The following is a 21,683-nucleotide window of genomic DNA, read 5'->3' on the forward strand; positions in this document are numbered from 1 at the left end:
GATGATTTCCTGGTCTCTGACTTAGGTGCTAAGAAGAGCTCGGTTGCTGCGCAATGGAGTAATGTGCCAGGTGGGCAGAGCACCACACTCTAGTGGGCTTGCTGGGTGCAGTCCAGTTGGGGCACATGTGAGAGTCTGTCTCTGCCTCCCCCTCTCACTGAATAAAAAAAATGTGTTTAAAGTGTGATTCTAAGTTATGTGACTTAAATAAACTTTTATGTGAATATAATATTGATCTAGACAGTCGGGCTAATCTTTAGGATAAAAATCACATTATTTTAGTCAACATTTGAGATCAGTTTGGTATAATTTTAGAGCACAAGAGCAGACCTATTGCACATTGAAAATGAGGACATTGGTCTAGAGTACAGTGAGGATTGGTTGGCATGAGCAATTGGGAAGACTCAGGCTGTCAATGGACACTTGGGTTGCTTACATCTTTTGGGCATATCAATGGTGGTGTTGTACAATGGAACATGGGTATCCATTAGGTATTTCCTTAGGAAATAGATCTTTTTCTTTCTTCTAGGACTTGATAGTTTATTTTTTATATTTAGATCTCTGAGTTATAAGAGAGTTATTTTGGGTTATGGTCTGAGGAGTGGATCCAATGTTATTCTCCTCCCCCAATATCTAGTTGTTTTAACACCATGTATTAAAACATCATTGTTTCCTAGTGACTTGAGATGCCACCACTGCCATATATTAAAGTGAACCTTGTATGGAATTTCAATTCTTTCCCTTTAGGCAGCCTGAGCTGCACACACCAGTGGCACGGGGTTTTAGAGTATACCTTAATATCTGCTGCGGAGTCCCTGCAATGTGGGGAATAGAGAGCTTGCTCTGGGAGACAACTGGCACTCCCCAGAGCTGTGGCGGAGGGGAGGTGGATGGGAAATGGGTGGGTTAGAGGCAGGGAGTGGCTCATCCTGTCCTCCAAGATGGATCATGGGAGGTTCATTTGTCTTAAGAAACTTCAGTTCTGGAAACATTTGTTTTGTACAGAATGATGTTTAATAACATGAGAAATCAAGAAATTGGTTATTTCCACTGTAGACATGGACATTTATTAAGAGTCTGGTAAACCCCCTCTGCCCTGGAGAAGAACAATCAGTTACAGAGGATATTCGTTTGATCACTGCTGTTTGAAGCGTCTCATTGTTCTATTTATCCAGGGCAGGAAGCTGGAAACCCTGGTGAAGACTTCTGGAGGAGTCCCAGTACCATCTCCATAGGAGACAATGCCTTGGACCACACTGTTACACACAAAGGGGCCTCCAGAGTCCCCCTGTAGATGATGAGAAGAACAGACACTAGCCAGGCTTCAGCACTTTATTCCTCCTCAATCTTAGTGCCCTAGGGCCCAGCCCTCAGAGAGAGTAGGATGATGGGGTGCAGAAGTCAAGCTCTCGGGTCTCTCTCTGGTTAGGCTTCAACCCTGGTTATGATTAACCCAAGTCAAGCTCCCATTCCCCTCCCCATGAGAACACTGTACGTGTATGTGTTGTGGTCTGGTGCTCCTCCCCTTCCCTCAGAGACTGGATAGACAGGAAAAAACCCCCACTTTACTATGCTCTGGGCCCCAGCTGAAGCCCTGGGGATGTAGTCTGTTCCCACTGCCCATTTCTGCCTAGTACCCTCTGTCTCAGGTAGTTTGCAGATGCCCGTGGCCTTACCCGGAAGGCAGTCTTTCTCTCCCTCTGGTCTCCCACACAAATCTGCGTTTGGGCCTCGTAGAAGTTCTGAAAGCGATTGCTGCAGCTCTGATCCGTCTGCACTCTCAGCTGCACATCCCGCAGGGTGTCTGTTCCTCTGCTCTGGCCGACCCGGCCCCAGCCAGCCACAGTGCACAAGGCTCCTGGTCTCAGCCTGGCCTGGGACCTAGGCAGAGCCAATGGCCTCACAAATCGATTCTGTCTGGCTCTATTTTGCAGCTGAAGGAAGAGTGCAGGCACTCAGGGAATGTGTATGTGGCACTCTCATTTCCCCACCACCCCCTAGACCAGGGGTCCCCAAACTACCGCCCCGCAGGCCACATGTGGCCCCCTGAGGCCATTTATCCGGCCCCCGCTGCACTTCCAGAAGGGGCACCTCTTTCATTGGTGGTCAGTGAGAGGAGCATAGTTCCCATTGAAATACTGGTCAGTTGGTTGATTTAAATTTACTTGTTCTTTATTTTAAATATTGTATTTGTTCCCGTTTTGTTTTTTTACTTTAAAATAAGATCTGTGCAGTGTGCATAGGGATTTGTTTATAGTTTTTTTTATAGTCTGGCCCTCCAATGGTCTGAGGGACAGTGAACTGGCCCCCTGTGTAAAAAGTTTGGGGACCCCTGCCCTAGACTCTGCCCTGCTTCCTCCTCCATGGTCCCAGGACAAGGAGAAGCTCCCATGCTGGAAGGAATTCAGCTGAGGGGGAGAACCAATCAGGCAGGTGGTACCTTCAGTAACATGATGTCGTTCTGGAGGTTCTCGTAACTATATCCAGGGTGGCGGATGGCTCTGAGCACAGGTATGCGCTGTTGGGTTCTTTCCTGCCTGCTGACATTGTGGGCTCCCAGGATGACATTGATAGTGCTGCAAAAGAATGGTGACCTAGAGGTAGCTATGAGCTGCACAAGCTAAAGCCCACCATCTCTGCAGGGCAGGTGGAGAGCCCAGGGCAGCAAGACTGCAGCTGAGGGAAGTGAGGGGCCCGAGGGCTCTGGGTGAGGTCTCTGTGCTCTCTGCTTCTCCGCAGCCTTGAGCGGGGGATAGTGGGGGCAATAGGGACCTTAAGGATAAACTTGTAAATATGATAAATTAATAAATAGTTCAAATTCATATTGGAACTCCAATGCATACTTTTTGTCTCCTTTACTTCTTGAAGATTTACACTAGTCTGTTATCTTGTTCTCTGCTCACCACAACCTACTCAGTCTCTTTTCACCTCTTAATGCTAGAACCCTGCTTTCAACTGCCTGCTTTCATGAGCACTTCTGGGCCTGCCTACTGGACTCCTGGATGATTCTTAATTCCTCACCGTCCCCAGCAGTGAGCTGCTGTCATCACAAAGTCTTCTCGCACCAGGAACCCCCCACAAGCTCCTTGCTGCCCTGCAGTCTAGATTTGAAGATATGCCATGTAGGGGTGTGAATGTGGCCTGGCCTCTTGGCCTCCGATGATCTCCCCTGGAAGGAAGTATAGAGCTCTTATTTATGTGATCACTGAAGCTGCGGTGAGGGTGAGGGCACCGCCTTGGTGGCTTCGGAAGAGCTAGACGGTGGGAGGCTACGGAGATGATGCAGGGAAGGAGGATTTGTTGGTGAGAATTGGGGTCTGCAAGGTACCACATTATTGGAGAGGGTTCCAGGGTTCTGCAAGAGACACTGGGGCTTCAAGCCCAGAACTCTGCCCCTCCTCCAGCCCCTCCTCCAGCCCTTCCTTCCCAAATGGAGAACAACTCTTCCTTCACACAAGTCTAGTTTAACCCAGTTTAACCTCTCAAGTGGGGGAGAGCTTTGCTGTCCAGATGGAAACTGCAGAGCCCTCTACAGTAATTTCTTGAATTTTCCTGGTATTTTCTTCTCTTGATTCTTTCCGAATCCAATACATGACCAGCTCATGAACAGCATGGACTGTTTTTTAAGAATCTAAACACGAGCTGATAAGACTGCTGTTGCTGTATTTTTGTCTCTTAGGACATGACACATGGGCTTCAGAAATATTCTTAGATCTGAGTTACATGTACTATATGCCAAGAGTGTCATGTATACTAACTAATGGAACTTTCATAACAGCTCTGTGAAGTAAGCTTGCTATTATTTCTATTTATAGAGAAGGAACCTGGGAATTATGAATTCAAGTAATGCACCCAATGACAGAGTCAGGAAGTGCCTAAGCAGTCTGGGTGCAGAGTCTATGGGACGGGGTTGGGCCTCTGAGGGTTTGGATGGTCACTCACCTGCCCCACACCTGGGAGGTAGGAGAAAGGCCACCAGGAGCAGGAGTGGCTGCATCCTCTCAGGAAGGCTGTTCAGTCAATTAATGCTGGAGTTTCCTCCAGACAGACTTTTAGCCCCTGAGACAGGAAGGAAGGATAGGGTGGGAACTTGAGGGTTCACGGTTCCATTTTTCCACTGATGTGATAGGTTTCATCAGCCCTGGCTCACCAGGAGTTTCGTCCACCAACCGTCAGTGACTTGGGGGAAGAGAGTAATTCAAGCTGACAATGGCTCTCCCACAGCTGCTGAATCATCCAGTCAGCAGAAATGAGAACCAGGGCACAAGGAGAGGAGCTTTGGCCATGGTGTCCTAGAATCCTAAACCCACCGACTTTAACAAAATCCCAACAAGGCATAGAGCTGCTGGCTTCCTACTACCTCCATTTCCTATTTCTCTGGGATTGAAGCTTGCTTGTCCTCACCTGCAGACCCTGGCCAACTGTTGAAATCCTAGCTGATTCCATTTCTTTCCAGAAGTTGTTAGGGCAAATGAATAGCTCTCTTTCCTGAGTAGGTGACAGGTGCTGTTAGAGAAGGGATATGGATGCACAAGGTTGTGCCACTGATACTTACTATCTCAGGTGCTCTGAGCCCAGAGAAACTCTCAATAAAATTATGACCCAGGTGAAGTTTTCTCTTTGACTTCTTTTTAGTCAAGGTGAAAGCTTTTGTGTCTCAGAAGGTTCTCTGCATGCAGAAAAAGCCCAGTGGCTTGATTTTGTTCAGAGCTACCAAATCTGTATTAAAAACATAAGATTTACTTTTATCTGGAATATGAAATCCGTCAGTCAAATTCCCTTTCTCTTCCCAGGATTATGGGAGTCTATAATGAAAGTACTTCATTGCCATGCTACCTATGATACATAAATTCAAAACTGGAACTTATCATTCCACATTGAGAGTAGACCCAGCAAAGTTCTGCAGAATAACAAAATGGGTTGTGAGACACTGTTATAACTACCTGAGATATTTGTGTATGCGCAGAAAAACATTTTAACCCTGTATAATTTTTTTTAAAAGTGATATCAGCATTGAGAAGTAATACAATTCTTAAACTTTTAAGGCTTGTGATATGTCCACTTGAAAACTCTTCTGAAAGTTAAGACTGTTTCCATATATTTAAATATATGCAGGTTAACCTGACTGGTGACCATGCATCGAATATAATGTCAACCAGGGATGCTGAGGTATCAGGTTTGAATGCCCAAGGTCATGGGTTTTAGCACAAGCTTGCCAGATTGAGTGTGGAGTTGCTAGCTTGAATGCAGGATCATCTACATGATTCTGGGATCACTGGCTTGATCCCAGTGGTCACTGACTTGAAGCCCAAGGTCACTGGTTCGAGCTCATGGTCACTAGCTTGAGCAGGGTGTCACTGACTGAGCTTGAGCTCCTCAGTCAAGGCCTATATGAGAAGCAATCAATAAAAACTAAAGTGACGCAAGTACGAGTTGATGCTTCTCATCTTTCTCTCTATTCTCTCTTCTGTCCCTTTCTGTCTCTCTGCCTCTCATTTATAAATAAATATACAAATATTTTCACTTCTTTTTAATGTTGTAAGGAATTAAATGTCTTCTCTAATACATGCTATATGACTACAACATCATGAAATTCTTTATACATCTGAAAAACAATATGCAGAAAAAGGAGATAAAGATAAAAGTATATAGGATTTATTAGTCCCTTAATGTTTGGGGTAATTTTATTTTATTGTTACTTAAAAGTTTCCAACAATTAATTTTTGTCTAAAAACATTAGGCTGATTTGAAACCAGAAAGAGAATGAACAGTCTGCACTTGTGTAAAGGGGAGTAAAATTTATGCACCAATGATCTGGATAGAGATGTGGGGAGTGAGTTCACTAACAGTGACCTAGAATTTTATGTCTATCTTCCCAGTAAAAACAGCCAAAAGCAAAGCTGTTTAAATGTCTTAAAACCTTCAAAGCCTTGAAGAAGTACCAGTGCAGGAGTGATTATCAGACCAAAACTGAAGGCATAATTGGAGTCCAGTTAGGTCACTATTTCTCTGAGGGCATTTTCTGAACCCAGAACATTTGAGCCTGTAGGTTAATGACAATATAAAGTTAGAGGATAAGAAAACAAAGACTAAGAGGCATCAAATTATGTTCAATCGGAACCCCTTTTCTTTTTTTTTTTTTTTTAATAAATTTTTATTAATGGTAATGGGATGACATTAATAAATCAGGGTACATATATTCAAAGAAAACATGTCTAGGTTATTTTGTCATTAAATTATGTTGCATACCCCTCGCCCAAAGTCAGATTGTCCTTCGCCACCCTCTATCTAGTTCTCTGTGCCCCTCCCCCTCCCCCTAACTCTCCCCCTGTCCTCCCTCCCCCCACCCCTGGTAACCACCACACTCTTGTCCATGTCTCTTAGTCTCATTTTTATGTTCCACCAATGTATGGAATCATGTAGTTCTTGTTTTTTTCTGATTTACTTATTTCACTCCTTATAATGTTATCAAGATCCCACCATTTTGCTGTAAATGATCTGATGTCATCGTTTCTTATGGCTGAGTAGTATTCCATAGTGTATATGTGCCACATCTTCTTTATCCAGTCTTCTATTGAAGGGCTTTTTGGTTGTTTCCATGTCTTGGCCACTGTGAACAGTGCTGCAATGAACATGGGGCTACATGTGTCTTCACATATCAATGTTTCTGAGGTTTTGGGGTATATACCCAGTAGAGGGATTGCTGGGTCATAAGGTAGTTCTATTTGCAGTTTTTTGAGGAACCACCATACTTTCCTCCATAATGGTTGTACTACTTTACAGTCCCACCAACAGTGAATGAGGGTTCCTTTTTCTCCACAGCCTCTCCAACATTTGCTATTACCCGTCTTGTTGATCATAGCTAATCTAACAGGGGTGAGGTGGTATCTCATTGTAGTTTTGATTTGCATTTCCCTAATAACTAATGAAGCTGAGCATTTTTTCATATATCTGTTGGCCATTTGTATCTCTTCCTGGGAGAAGTGTCTATTCATGTCTTCTTCCCATTTTTTTATTGGATTGTTTCTTTGTTTGTTGTTGAGTTTTATGAGTTCTTTGTAAATTTTGGAAATTAGGCCCTTATCTGAGCTGTTGTTTGAAAATATCATTTCCCATTTAGTTGGCTGTCTGTTTATTTTTATATCAGTTTCTCTTGCTGAGCAAAAACTTTTTATTCTGATGTAGTCCCATTCATGTATCTTTGCCTTCACTTCTCTTGCCATTGGAGTCAAGTTCATAAAATGTTCTTTAAAACCCAGGTCCATGAGTTTAGTACCTATGTCTTCTTCTATGTACTTTATTGTTTCAGGTCTTATATTTAGGTCTTTGATCCATTTTGAATTAATTTTAGTACACGGGGACAGGCTGTAGTCGAGTTTCATTCTTTTGCATGTGGCTTTCCAGTTTTCCCAACACCATTTGTTGAAGAGGCTTTCTTTTCTCCATTGTGTGTTGTTGGCCCCTTTATCAAAGATTATTTGACTATATATATGTGGTTTTATTTCTGGGTTTTCTATTCTGTTCCATTGGTATGAGTGTCTATTTTTCTGCCAATACCATGCTGTTTTGATTGTCATGGCCCTATAATATAGTTTGAAGTCAGGTATTGTAATGCCCCCAGCTTCATTCTTTTTCTTTAGGATTGCTTTGGCTATTCGGGCTTTTTATAGTTCCATATAAATCTGATGATTTTTTGCTCCATTTCTTTAAAAAATCATTGGAATTTTGATGGGAATTGCATTAAATTTGTATATTGCTTTGGGTAATATGGCCATTTTGATTATATTTATTCTTCCTATCCAAGAACAAGGAATATTTTTCCATCTCATTGTATCTTTTTCGATTTCCCTTAACAATGCTTTGTAATTTTCATTATATAGGTCCTTTACATTCTTTGTTATGTTTATTCCTAGGTATTTTATTTTTTTTGTTGCAATCGTGAAGGGGATTATTTTTTTGAGTTCGTTTTCTAATATTTCATTGTTGGCATAGAGAAAGGCTATGGACTTCTGTATGTTAATTTTGTATCCTGCGACCTTACTGTATTGGTTTATTGTTTCTAATAATCTTTTTGTGGAGTCCTTCGGGTTTTCGATGTATAGGATCATATCATCAGCAAAAAGTGATACCTTTACTTCTTCTTTTCCAATATGGATGCCTTTTATTTCTTTGTCTTGTCTGATTGCTCTGGCCAGAACTTCTAGCACCACGTTAAATAAGAGTGGAGAGAGTGGACAACCCTGTCTTGTTCCTGATTTAAGGTAGAAAGTCCTCAGTTTTTTGCCGTTTAAAATGATGTTGGCTGATGGTTTATCATATATGGCCTTTATCATGTTGAGATATTTTCCTTCTATACCCATTTTGTTGAGAGTCTTAAACATAAAATTGTGTTGTATTTTATCAAAAGCCTTTTCTGCATCTATTGATAAGATCATGTGGTTTTTGTTCTTTGTTTTGTTGATATGGTGTATTACGTTAACCGTTTTGCGTATGTTGAACCATCCTTGAGATTCTGGGATGAATCCCACTTGATCATGATGTATTATTTTTTTAATATGTTGTTGTATTCGGTTTGCCAGTATTTTGTTTAGAATTTTAGCATCTGTATTCATTAGAGATATTGGTCTGTAGTTTTCTTTCTTTGTGCCATCCTTGCCAGGTTTTGGTATGAGGGTTATGTTGGCCTCATAAAATGTGTTTGGAAGTATTGCTTCTTCTTCAATTTTTTGGAAGACTTTGAGTAGAATAGGAACCAAATCTTCTTTGAATGTTTGATAGAATTCACTAGTATAACCGTCTGGGCCTGGACTTTTATTTTTGGGGAGGTTTTTAATAGTTTTTTCTATTTCCTCCCTGCTGATTGGTCTGTTTAGGCTTTCTGCTTCTTCATGACTCAGTCTAGGAAGGTTGTATTGTTCTAGGAATTTATCCATTTCTTCTAGATTGTTGTATTTGGTGGCATATAATTTTTCATAGTATTCTACAATAATTCTTTGTATATCTATGATGTCTGTGGTGATCTCTCCTCTTTCATTTTGGATTTTATTTATTTGAGTCCTGTGCCTTTTTTCCTTGGTGAGTCTTGCTAAGGGTTTGTCAATTTTGTTGATCTTTTCAAAGAACCAGCTCCTTGTTTTATTGATTTTTTCTATAGTTTTTCTGTTCTCTATTTCATTTATTTCTGCTCTGATTTTTATTATCTCCTTTCTTCGGCTGGTTTTGGGTTGTCTTTGTTCTTCTTTTTCTAGTTCCTTAAGGTGTGAAGTTAAGTGGTTTATTTCGGCTCTCTCTTGTTTGTTCATATAGGCCTGAAGTGATATGAACTTTCCTCTTATTACTGCTTTTGCTGCATCCCAGAGATTCTGATATGTCGTATTTTCATTTTCATTTGTCTGTATGTATCTTTTGATCTCTGCGCTTATTTCTTCTTTGACCCATTCATTTTTTAGAAGTATGTTGTTTAGTTTCCACATTTTTGTGGGTTTTTCCCCCTCTTTTTTATAGTTGAATTCTAGTTTCAAGGCTTTATGATCAGAAAATATGCTTGGTACAATTTCAATTTTTCTAAATTTGCTGATATTGTCTTTGTGGCCCAACATCTGGTCAATTCTTGAGAATGTTCCATGTACACTAGAGAAAAATGTATACTCTGTCGCTTTGGGATGAAGTGTCCTGTAGATGTCTATCATATCCAGGTGTTCTAGTATTTCGTTCAAGGCCACTATATCTTTATTGATTCTCTGTTTGGATGACCGATCTAGAGCCGTCAGCGGAGTATTGAGGTCTCCAAGTATGATTGTATTTTTGTTAGTTTTTGTTTTAAGGTCAATAAGTAGCTGTTTTATATATTTTGGTGCTCCTTGGTTTGGTGCATATATATTAAGGATTGTTATGTCTTCTTGATTCAGTGTCCCCTTAATCATTATGAAGTGACCATTTTTGTCTTTGAGTACTTTTTCTGTCTTGTAGTCAGCATTATCAGATATGAGTATTGCTACACCTGCTTTTTTTTGGGTGTTGTTTGCTTGGAGTATTGTTTTCCAGCCTTTCACTTTGAATTTGTTTTTATCCTTGTTGCTTAGATGTGTTTCTTGTAGGCAGCATATAGTTGGATTTTCTTTTTTAATCCATTCTGCTACTCTGTGTCTTTTTATTGGTAAGTTTAATCCATTTACATTTAGTGTAATTATTGACACTTGTGGGTTCCCTACTGCCATTTTATAAATTGCTTTCTGTTAGTTTTGTATCTAGTTTGATTCTTCTCTTTTGTTTTTCTATCATTTGTTTCTGTTTGTTTGTGTTCCATACTTCTTTCCTCTGTTGCTACCTTTTTTAAGTCATGTGTTTTTGTGGTGGTTTTTTCTAGGGTGGTTACCATTAAGTAATGAAAAGGGTACCTACCATATTCATTGTAGTACCCTATCTTATAAGTATTTCTGCACTTCATCGTCCTTTGCTACTGTTAATCTCCATTCTCTCCCCCCCCCTTTTTTTTTTCTTTGTTGTCACAGTTTAAGTTTGGTTTTATTGTGTTCTTGGTGGAGCTGTTACTTGTGGTGTTGTTTTCTTTTGTTCTTTGAATCTGGTTGGAAAACCCCCTTTAGTATTTCCTGGAGTGGGGGCTTTCTCGTGATAAATTCTCTCATCTTTTCTGTATTTGTGAATGTTTTTATATCTCCTTCATACTTGAAGGATAGCTTTGATGGGTATAGTATTCTTGGCTGAAAGTTCCTCTCTTTCAGGGCTTTAAATATTGGGGTCCACTCTCTTCTAGCTTGTAGAGTTTCTGCTGAGAAATCTGATGATAATCTAATAGGCCTTCCTTTATATGTTGTACTCTTCTTTTCCCTGGCTGCCTTGAGAATTTTTTCTTTGTCCTTGGTTTGTGTCATCTTTATTATGATGTGCCTTGGAGTGGGTTTGTTGGGGTTAAGAAAACTCGGTGTTCTGTTTGCTTCTTGAATTTGAGGCTTTAGTTCTTTCCACAGGCTTGGGAAGTTCTCGTCTATTATTTGTTTGAGTATATTCTCCATTCCATTTTCTTTCTCTTCTCCCTCTGATATACCTATTATTCTTATGTTATTCTTTCTGATGGAGTCAGATAATTCCTGTAGGGCTTTCTCGTTTTTTATTATTTTTGAGTCTCTTTCTTCTTCTCTCTGTTGTGCCTCAAGTTGTTTGTCTTCTATTTCACTAATCCTATCTTCAATCTGGGTTGTTCTGCTAGCTAAGCTTGTTACCTCGTTTTTCAGCTCGTGAATTGAGTTTTTCATTTCTGTTTGATTTGTTTTTATAGTTTCAATTTCCTTGGTAATATATTCTTTGTGTTCATTGAGTTGTTTTCTGATCTCCCTATATTGCCTTTCCGTGTTTTCTTGTATATCTCTGAGTATTTTTAAGATTTCTATTTTAAATTCTCTGTCATTTAGCTCCAAGCCTTCCAATATGTTAAGTCTTTTCTCCATAGATTTTTCCACATCTATTTGTGTTACCTCTCTTTCTTTTGTATCCATAATATTCGATTTCCTCTTTCTTATTGGCATCTGAGGGTGGTCTTGTTGATAGCACACAGGCGCACTTTCTCGCGGCTTGAATGAGCGTCCCTGGGGTAGCTTCCTCCACACCCTCGTCTCTCAGATTCGAGTGATAACAGTCCTATTGCTTTCAGTTTGCTCCGAAGATAAATTTTCCTGTTTCTAGTTGATAAATTTGTTGTGATTTTGGGGAGATCTGTCGGACGCGCTGCTCACGGCGCCATTTCTGTGACGTCACTTGGAACCCCTTTTCACAGACGGCCAGGACCTGGAAAGTCTGCACCCTCAAAGTAACAGAAAAGAGGAAGGGACTAGTCCTTGCAAGTAATTCATGAAAGATTAGAATTACTTGAATTTTTCATGGAACCTCAGACCTTAAACTTGCAGTATTATGTTTCTGGATGTGTGCCAAAGTAGCTGGCAGAATCAAATGCAAGTCTAGAGGAAGTTCACTTAATCCCAGACTTGAATCACACCTGAAATTTATTTTTTATCAATTATAATGAAAAGCATATATTCAAATGTAAACATGTCAATAAGCAAATAAAAAATGAGAATCCATAACTAAGAAACCATGTCAATAAGACCAGCAAAAAAAATCCACTTCAATTATTGGATGATATTATAGGCATAATCTGATGTAGATTACAAAACAAGTATGTTGATATAAAAACAAGTTTTTGCCCTGGCCAGTTGGTATAATGTTGGTCTGGTGTATAAATATCCTGGGTTCAATTCCCAGTAAGGGCACAGAGAAGAGGCAACCATCTGCTTCTCCACCACTCCCTCTCCCCCCTCTCTCTCTTTCTCTTCTTTCCCAGTCATGGCTAGATTGATTCCAGTGTGCTGGCCTCTGGTACTGAGAATGGCTCAGTGGAGTCTTCACCTCAGGTGCTAAAAATAGCTCAGTTGCCAAGCAACTTCTTAAGATGGACAGAGCATCAGCCTTATAGGGGCTTGCCAAGTGGATCCTGGTCTGGAAGCATGCAGAAGTCTATCTCTCTATTTTCCCTCCTCTAACTTGGAAAGAAGAAAATAAAACAAGCTTTAAAAGAGGTGCAGGAAACAAGAAATTTTAAAAAGAGACATACAAATAGAAAACAACTAAATATAACGTGTAAAAGTGGAAAATGTAATATACAAAATTAAAGTCACATTGGATAAAGTTAATAGCCTATTAGACAAGATGAAAAGAGAATTTGTAACTTGTAGTATCTCAGAAAATTATGTCAAGAATGGAACACAGCCTGACCAGGTGATAGCACAGTGGATAGAGCATTGGACTGGGATGTGGAAGACCCAGGTTCAAAACCCCAAGGTTGCCGGTTTGAGCACAGGCTCATCTGATTTGAGCAAGGCTCACCAGCTTGAGCTCAAGGTGGTTGGCTTGAGCAAGGGGTCACACGATCTGCTGTAGCCCCCTGGTCAAGGTACATGAGAAATCAATCAATGAACTAAGGTTCTGCAACAAAGAATTGATGTTTCTCATCTCTCTCCCTTCCTGTCTGTCTGTCCCTATCTATCCCTCTCTCTGTCTCTGTCACAAAAAAAGAATGGAGCACAGAGAAGTATAAAGGTAAACATATAGAGAATAGTACAATTAAAAGATTGAACATATACACAATTGGAGTTTTGGAAGAAAAAGAAAGAATAGCAAAAAAAAAATGAGATGGTGGTTGAGGATTTTTTCAAATGTGACTGAAAACATCCAATTAGAAGTTCATAAAAATAAATAAAATTCCAGTTAAATATTAAAAAGAATTTATACCTAGAAATCTATGTCATAAAGAAATGGCAGTAATCTTAAGAGAGAGGGATTACTAGAGAAAAAAAGATGACTTTCAACTGAGTGGTGATTAAAGGCTGAATTCTCACTAGCAACAATGAGTAAATGCTGTCCAGGAAGAAACAACTTCATAAACATTTAGGAAGATTTTTAGACACATCTTATAAATTGATTAGTAATGATATAGAAGTCACAAATAGCTGTTGAAAAAAATGATAAGACACATTGCCCAACAAATAAAGATTATACAGGGTGGAAAAAACAGGTTTAAAGTTTTTAAGGTTTTATGTGGAAAGTTATATAATAATTAATAAATAATAATAAAAGAGCTCACTCTGTTTTGTGTACTCACATCTGTAAACCTACACTTGCCCCACCCTGTATACTTAACAAGCACATATAGAATCTTTACAAAATACTGACCATAGATTAGGTCTTAAAAAGTGTTCAAAGGATTAAAATTATACATCATTGGCTGTAGGCCATAATAAATTTAAACTAGAAATGCAGAACAGGGATATAAACAGAAAATCCACATATTTATAAGTATGGTGGAAGAGCAGGAGAAATTCCTGTGGGTAGAGGTGGTGCTGGTAGAGCTGGTGGTGGAGTGGCCCTCCTCCTGCCTGTGGATGTGGTGCAGAAGGTCCTGGATGTATAAGAAACCAGCAAGTCCATGCTCCTTTGTTTGATGTTGCTGGGATTCTGTTCCAAGGTCTTTGAGCATTCTTGTTTTTGCAACTCATTTGAGCTTGTGGTAAGTTTCAGAATGCTTCTCTTTTCTGTAATGGTCATTACTAACAGATGGGAAGATTGGAATCTGATCAGCTATATCTGAACTCTGAGTCCATCCCACCATATCTCCACATGAGCTCTGAACCATATTCTAGATTTTCCTACAAAAAAACTGTTATCTGAATGAGGCTGAATAGGAAGAAAATATGCAGTATGTTCCCCTATGTTTTTAAATCTAAAGAAATAAACTGTTAGATAATCATAAGACATCAGAGTAATGGCAACATGAGAAATATGCCTGATCTTTCCCCTTGAGATTTTAACAAATTGAACAACTATGACACAGTGAAGAAACCTCAGCTGGGCTCACAGGCATGCCTGAAAGATCAACACACCAAATGAACTAAAGTTGTTTCTTTGTTAGGCTTCTTAACAATACCACTCTCAAGGAAGAAGAAATATAATACCATGGCTACTCAAAACAGAGATATAGTTCAGAAAGAAAATAAAAAATCTCCAGAAAAATATCTTAATCACATGAAAACCTTGAAGTTAAATGATAGGGAATTCAAAATTGAAGTTCTGAAAATACTCAACAAGATGTGAGAAGACAGCATTAGGCAACTTAATGAGCTCAGAAAACAGATTAATGAACAAAATGAATACCTCACCAAGGAGATTGAAACTTTAAAAACAAAGATGAAGAACTTAATATGTGAATTGAAGACTGAGGAAGCAAGTTTAGCTAATAGAATAAGCCAGACAGAGGAAAGAATCAGTGATATCAAAGACAGGTAGTTAGAGATACTACAGAGAAAAGAGGAGAGAGACTCAGGAATTAAAAAAATTGAGAGAACTCTACAAGAATTGTCTCACTCCATCAGAAAGAGAAATATAAGAATAATGGGGCCTGACCAGGAAGTTGTGCAGTGGACAGAGCATCAGACTGGGATGCAGAGGACCCAGCTTTGAAATGCAGAGGTCACCGGTTTGAGCACAGGCTCATATTGCTTGAGCATAGGGTCACCAGCTTGAGTGTGGGGTCATTGGCTTGAGCGTGGGATTATAGACATGTCTCCATGGTCACTGGCTTGAACCCAAAAGGTCACTGACTTGAAGCTCAAAGTCATTGGCTCAAACCTAAGGTTGCTGGCTTGAGCAAGGGGTCACTCACTCTGCTGTAGCCCTCTGGTCAAAGCACATATGAGAAAGTAGTCAATGAACAACTAAGGTGCTGCAATGAAGAATTGATGTTTTTAATCATTCTCCCTTCCTGTCTGTCTGTCCCTATTTGTCTCTCTCTTTGTTTCTGAAAAAGATAGATAGAAAGAAAGAAAGAAAGAAAGAAAGAAAGAAAGAAAGAAAGAAAGAAAGAAAAGAATATTGGGTATATCAAAAGAAGAAGAGAGGGAAAAAGAAATGGAGATTCTATTCAATCAAATAATTGATGAGAATTTCCCAAGCCCATTGAAAGAGTTAGAGCCTTAAATCCAGAAGCAAACAGAACGCTGGGTTACAACAATAGAAACAGACCTACTTTAAGACACATCATAATAAAATCGTCAAAAATCAATGACGAAGAAAGAATCCTCAAGGCAGCTAGGGAAAAAAAGAACATAACATATAAAGAAAAGCCTACTAAGTTATCACTAGACTTCTCAGTAGAAACTCTACAAGCCAAAATAGAGTGGACCCAAACATTCAAAGTACTGAAAGAGAGAAATTTCTAGCTAAAAATACTATATCCATCAAAGATATTCTTCAAATATGAAGGAGAAATAAAGACTTACAGATATATAGAAGCTGAGAGACTTTATCATCAGAAAACCCACACTGTAGGAAATGCTCAAGGGGGTTATTCAACTAGATAAAAAGAACAAAACAAATCAAAACTATAAGTAAAAGCTCCAACATGGTCACAATAAAAACAAGAATAATCTGTGACAACAATAACAAAAAAGGGAAGAGGATAAAGATCTACAGTAGCAAAGGAGGGTGGAGTGCAGAAATACTCATAAGACAAAGGACTCTTTTTAGATTTATTTATTTATTTATTTTAAAGAGAAAAGAGAGAGAGAGAGAGAGAGAGAGACAGAGAGACAGAGAGTAAGAAGGGAAAGAGCAGGAAGCATCAACTCCTATATATGCTTTGACCAGGTAGGCCCAGTGTTTTGAACTGGAGACCTCAGCTTTCCAGGTCAATGCTTTTGTGTGTGTGTGTGTGTGTGTGTGTGTGTGTGTGTGTGTGTGTGTGTCAGACACACACAGAGAGGGAGACAGATAGAGGACAGATAAGACAGACAGACAGGAAGGGAGAGAGATGAGAAGCATCAATTCTTTTTTATTCTTTTTTTTGTGGGAGAGACAAAGAGAGTTAGAGAGAGGGACAGATAGGGACAGACAGGAAGGAAGAAAGATGAGAAGCATCAGTTCTTTGTTGCGGTTCCTTAGTTGTTCATTGATTGATTTCTCATATGTGCCTTGACCGGGGGCTACAGCAGACCAAGTGACCCCTTGTTTGAGCCAGCAACCTTGGGCTCAAGCTGGTGAGCCTTGCTCAAACAAGATGAGCTCACGCTCAAGCTGGCGACCTCAGGGTCTCAAACCTGGGTCCTGCACATCCCAGTCCGACGCCCTATCCACTGCACCATGGCTTGGTCAGGCAAGAAGCACCAATTCTTCATGGTGGCATCTTAGTTGTTTATTGATTGCTTTCTCATATGTGCCTTGACCAGGGGATTACAGCAGAGCAAGGGACCCCTTGCTCAAGCCAGTGAACTTGGGCTCAAACCAGTGACCATGAGGTCATGTCTATGACCCCACAGTTAAACCAGCAACCACATGCTCAAGCTGGTGACCTCAGGTTTTCAAACCTGGGTCCTCAGCATTCCAGTCCAATGCTCTATGCACTGTGCCACTGCTTGATCAGGCTCCAGGTTCATGCTTTATCCACTGCACCACAACAGGTAAGGTGACAAAGGACTCTTGTACATAGTAACATTTTTCTCTTAATAACCTAGTGTTAACCAGCCATGAAAAATCCACTACTGATATACACAGCTTAAAAAAAAAGAAGAAACAGGAAAGAAAGTATGGAATACCACCAAACAAACACAACTGACAAAAACACAAAAGAGAAGAGCCAAAAGAGTCATAGAACTACAAGAAAACAAAACATTAAGTGGCTATAGGAAATCCTCAAGTGTCAATAATTACCCTTAATGTAAATGGACTGAACTCAACAATAAAGAGCCACAGAATAACAGATTAAATCAAAAAGAAAACCCAACCATAAGCTTCCTTCAAGAGACACAGCTAAGCTGCAAGGACAAAAGTAGACTCAAAGAGAAAGGTTGGAAAATTATTCTCCAAGCAAATAATATCCATAGGAAAGCAGATGTAGTCATACTCATATCTGAGAACTCTGACTTCAAGACAACAAAGGTAACCAGAGACAAAGATAAATATTACTTAAGGATAAAGGGGATATTATATGAAGAAGACATAACACTTTTTAATATATATGTACTAAACCAGGGAGCACCAAAATATATAAGACATTTGCTAACTGATCTAAAACAGAAGCAGACAAAATCACAATCATACTTGGAGATTTCAACACATCATTGCATTGATGGTTTTAGATAGATAACCCAAATAGAAAATTAATAAATATCAGCCTTAAATGACACACTGGACCAAATGGACATTTACAAGACATTTCATCCCCAAATGTCAGATTATACATTCTTCTCCAGTGTGCATGGAACATTCTCAAAGATAGACCATATATAGGGCCACAAAACTAACCTTAACAAATTCAGAAAGATTGAAATTATACCAAGCATATTTTCTGACCATAAGGCTTTGAAATTAGAATTCAACTGTAAAAAAGAAGTAAAAAACCCCACAAAAATGTAGAAATTAAACAACATACTTTTTTTTTTTTTTTGCCAGAGACAGAGAGAATCAGAGAGAGGGATAGATAGGAATAGACAGATAGGAAGGGAGAGAGATGAGAAGCATCAATTTTTTTGTTGTGGCACTTTAGTTGTTTATTGATTGCTTTCTCATATATGCCTTGACTGTGGGGCTACAGCAGACCGAGTAACCCCTTGCTCAAGCCAGCGACCTTGGATCCAAGCTGGTGAGCTTTGCTCAAACCAGATGAACCTGTGCTCAAGCTGGTGACCTCGGAGTCTCAAGCTGGGCCCTCTGCATCCCAGTCCAATGCTCTACCCTCTGCACCACCACCTAGTCAGGCATAAATAACATACTTCTAAAAAAACGACTGGGTCAAAGAAGAAATAAAAGCAGAGATCAAAATATATATACAGATAAATAAGAATGATAACATGACACATCAAAATTTCTGGGATGCAGTGAAAGCAGTAAGAAGAGGGATGTTTATATCATTACAGGCATATCTCCAGAAACAAAAAAGATCCCAGGTAAACAACCTAACATCACATCTTAAGGAACAAGAGAAAAAAGAACTAAGGCTGCAGAAGAAAAGAAATAGTAAAAATTAGAGCAGAACTAAATGAAACAGAGAACAAAATCTATGAAAAAAGTAATATAACAATGAGCTGGTTATTTGAAAAGATCAATTAAATTGACAAATCACTGGCTAGACTTACTAAGGAAAAAAGAGGAAGGACTCATAAAACAAAATCCAAAATGAAAGAGGAGAAATTACCAGAGACATCATAGATACACAAAAGATCATTGTAGAATATTATGAAAAATTATATGCCACCAAATTCAACAACATAGAGAAAATAGATAAATTCCTAAAACTATACAATCTTCCTAGACTGAGTTAGGAAGATGTGGAAAACCTAATTAGACCTATAAGCAGGGAGGAAATAGAAACAATATCAAAACCCTCCCAAGAAACAAAGTCCAGACCAGATGGCTACGCTAATGAATTCTACCAAATATTCAAAGACGCTTTGGTACTTATCCTTCTCAAAGTCTTCCAAGAAATAGAAGAAGCAATACCCTCTAACACATTTTATGAAGCCAATATAACTCACACACCAAAATCTGGCAACAACATACACACACAAAAACAAACTACAGACCAATATCTCTAATGAATATAGATGCAAAGATCCTAAACAAAATACTAGCAAATTGAATATAACACCACATTAAAAAAATAGTACATCATAATCAAGTGGGATTCATTCCAGGAGCACAAGGACAGTTCAACATAAAGAAATCAATCAATGTAATATGCCACATCATCAAAATAAAGAACAAAGATAATATGATCCTATCAATAGATACAGAAAAGGCATATGGTAAGATACAACATCCCTTTATGTTTAAAACACTCAGTAAAATCAGAAGAGAAGGAAAGTACCTCAACATAATAAAGGCCATGTATGACAAATCATCAGCTAATATATTAAGTGGTAAAAAATATTAGGACTTTTTTTCTAAAATCAGGAACAAGACAAGGTTTCCCACACTCTCCACTCTTTTTTAAAAAATATTTTATTTATTGATTTTTAGAGAGAGAGAAAGAGAGAGAAGGGGGAGGAGCAGGAGGCATCAACTCCCATATGTGCCTTGACCAGGCAAGCCCAAGGTTTCGAACCGGCAACCTCAGTGTTCCAGGTCGATGCTTTATCCCACTGCGCCACCACAGGTCAGGCTCTCCACTCTTATTTAACATAGTTCTGGAAGTTTTACTGAGAGCAATCTGGCAAGAGAAAGAAATAAAAGGCATTCATATCAGAAAAGAAGAAATAAAGCTATCATTTTTTGCAGATGACATGATCTTATATATGGAAAACCCCGAAGACTCCACCAAAAAACTCTTAGATAAAATAAACCAGTACATAAAGGTGCAGGATACAAAATCAATATACTAAAGTCTATTGCTTTCCTATTCACTAATGATAAGACTTTGGAAAATGTACTAAAAAAAATTCCTTTTACAATTGAAACAATAAATAAAAAACAACAACCTAGGAATAAACTTAACAAAGGATTTGAAGGACTATATCCTGAAAACTACAAAACATTATTGAAAGAAATGGAAAAAGACACAATAAAATGAAAAGATATTTCATGTTCATGGATTGGAAGAATTAACAAAGTTAAAATGGCCATATTACCCAAAGCATATACAAATTTGATGCAATCCCCATCAAAATCCCAATGTCATTAAAAAAAATAGAACAAAAAGTTACCAGGTTTGTATGGATTCAAAAAAACCCTGAATATGGCCCTGGATGGTTGGCTCAGGGGCAGAGTGTCGGCCCAGTATGTGGAAATCCTGAATTCAATTTCTAGCCAGGGCACACAGGAGAGGTGCCCATCTACTTCTCCACTCTTGCCCTTCTCCTTTCTCTCTCTCTCTCTCTCTCTCTCTCTTCCCCTCCCGCAGCCAAGGCCCCATTAAAGCAAGGTTGGCCCCAGGTGTTGAGGATGGCTCCATTGGCATCCACCTCAGGTGCTTTAATGGCTCTGGTTGCAATGGAGCAAAACCCCAGATGGGCAAAAGCATCACCCCCTAGTGGGCATACTGGGCGGATCCTGGTTGGGTACATGTGGGAGTCTGTCTCTCTGCTTCCCCGCTCTCACTTAAGAAAAATAAGCCAAAAAAACAAACCCTGACTAACCATTGCAATCCTGAGGAAAAAGAATGAAGCTGGAGGTATCACTCTACCTGACTTCAAAGTACACTATAGAACCATGATAATCAAAACAGCATAGTATTGGTAGAAAAACAGACATATAAACCAATAGAACAGAATTGAGAGCCCAGAAATAAAGCCATATATAATATATATGGACAAGTCATCTTTGACAAAAATCCCAAAAAGACACGATGGAGAAAAGAAAGCCTCTTCCATAAATAGTGCTGGGAAAATTGGAAAGCCACATGCAAAAGAATGAAACTTGACTACAGTTTGTTCTTTTGCACAAAAATTAATTCAAATGGATCAAAGACCTAAATATAAGAACTGAAACAATAAATTACATAGAAGAAAACATAGATACTAAATTCATGGACCTTGGCCATAGAGGATAATTTATGAATTTGACCCCGAAGGCAACGGAAGTAAAGGCAACAATAAATGAATGGGACTGTATCAAACTATAAAGCTTCTGCACAGCAAATGAAACTGACAACAAAACAAACAGGCAGCCAACTAAATGGTAGATGATATTAGCAAACAGCAACTCGGGTAAGGGATTAATATCCAAAATACACAAAGAACTCACAAAGCTCAGCAACAACCAAGCAAATAATCCAATTAAAGAAATGGGGGCCCTGGCCAGTTGGCTCAGTGGTAAAGCATTGGCCTTGCATGTGGATGTCCTGGGTTTAATTCCCGGTCAGGGCACACAGGAGAAGTGCCCATCTGATTCTCCACCCTTCACCCTTTTGCTTTTCTCTCTCTCTCTTCTCTCTCTCTCTCTCCTCCTCTCCTGCGCCGTTTGATTAGAGCGAGTTGGCCCTGGACACTGAGGATGGCTCCAGGGCCTCCACTTCAGGTACTAAAAAAAAATTGCTCTGGTTGCAGTGGGGCAAGGGCTCAAGGTGGCCAGAGCATCGCCCCTTAGGGGGCTTGGTGAGTGGATCCTGGTTGCAGCACAGGTGGGAG

At 39.4% G+C, this 21,683-nt stretch overlaps 1 protein-coding gene across 1 annotated transcript; it reads right to left on the reverse strand.

Moving 5' to 3' along the window:
* Window positions 1–1,099: 1,099 nt before the first annotated feature.
* On the reverse strand, window positions 1,100–4,012 carry LOC136376193 (cathepsin G-like). The gene is given in 5 exon segments (XM_066342026.1): window positions 1,100–1,288; window positions 1,677–1,934; window positions 2,441–2,576; window positions 3,022–3,169; window positions 3,943–4,012. Coding segments are annotated over 5 exon segments (750 nt in total). The 5' UTR covers window positions 3,998–4,012; the 3' UTR covers window positions 1,100–1,135.
* Between the last annotated feature and the right edge of the window lie 17,671 nt (window positions 4,013–21,683).

The sequence above is a fragment of the Saccopteryx leptura genome, chromosome 6, assembly GCF_036850995.1.
Source record: "Saccopteryx leptura isolate mSacLep1 chromosome 6, mSacLep1_pri_phased_curated, whole genome shotgun sequence".
Classification (NCBI taxonomy): domain Eukaryota; kingdom Metazoa; phylum Chordata; class Mammalia; order Chiroptera; family Emballonuridae; genus Saccopteryx; species Saccopteryx leptura.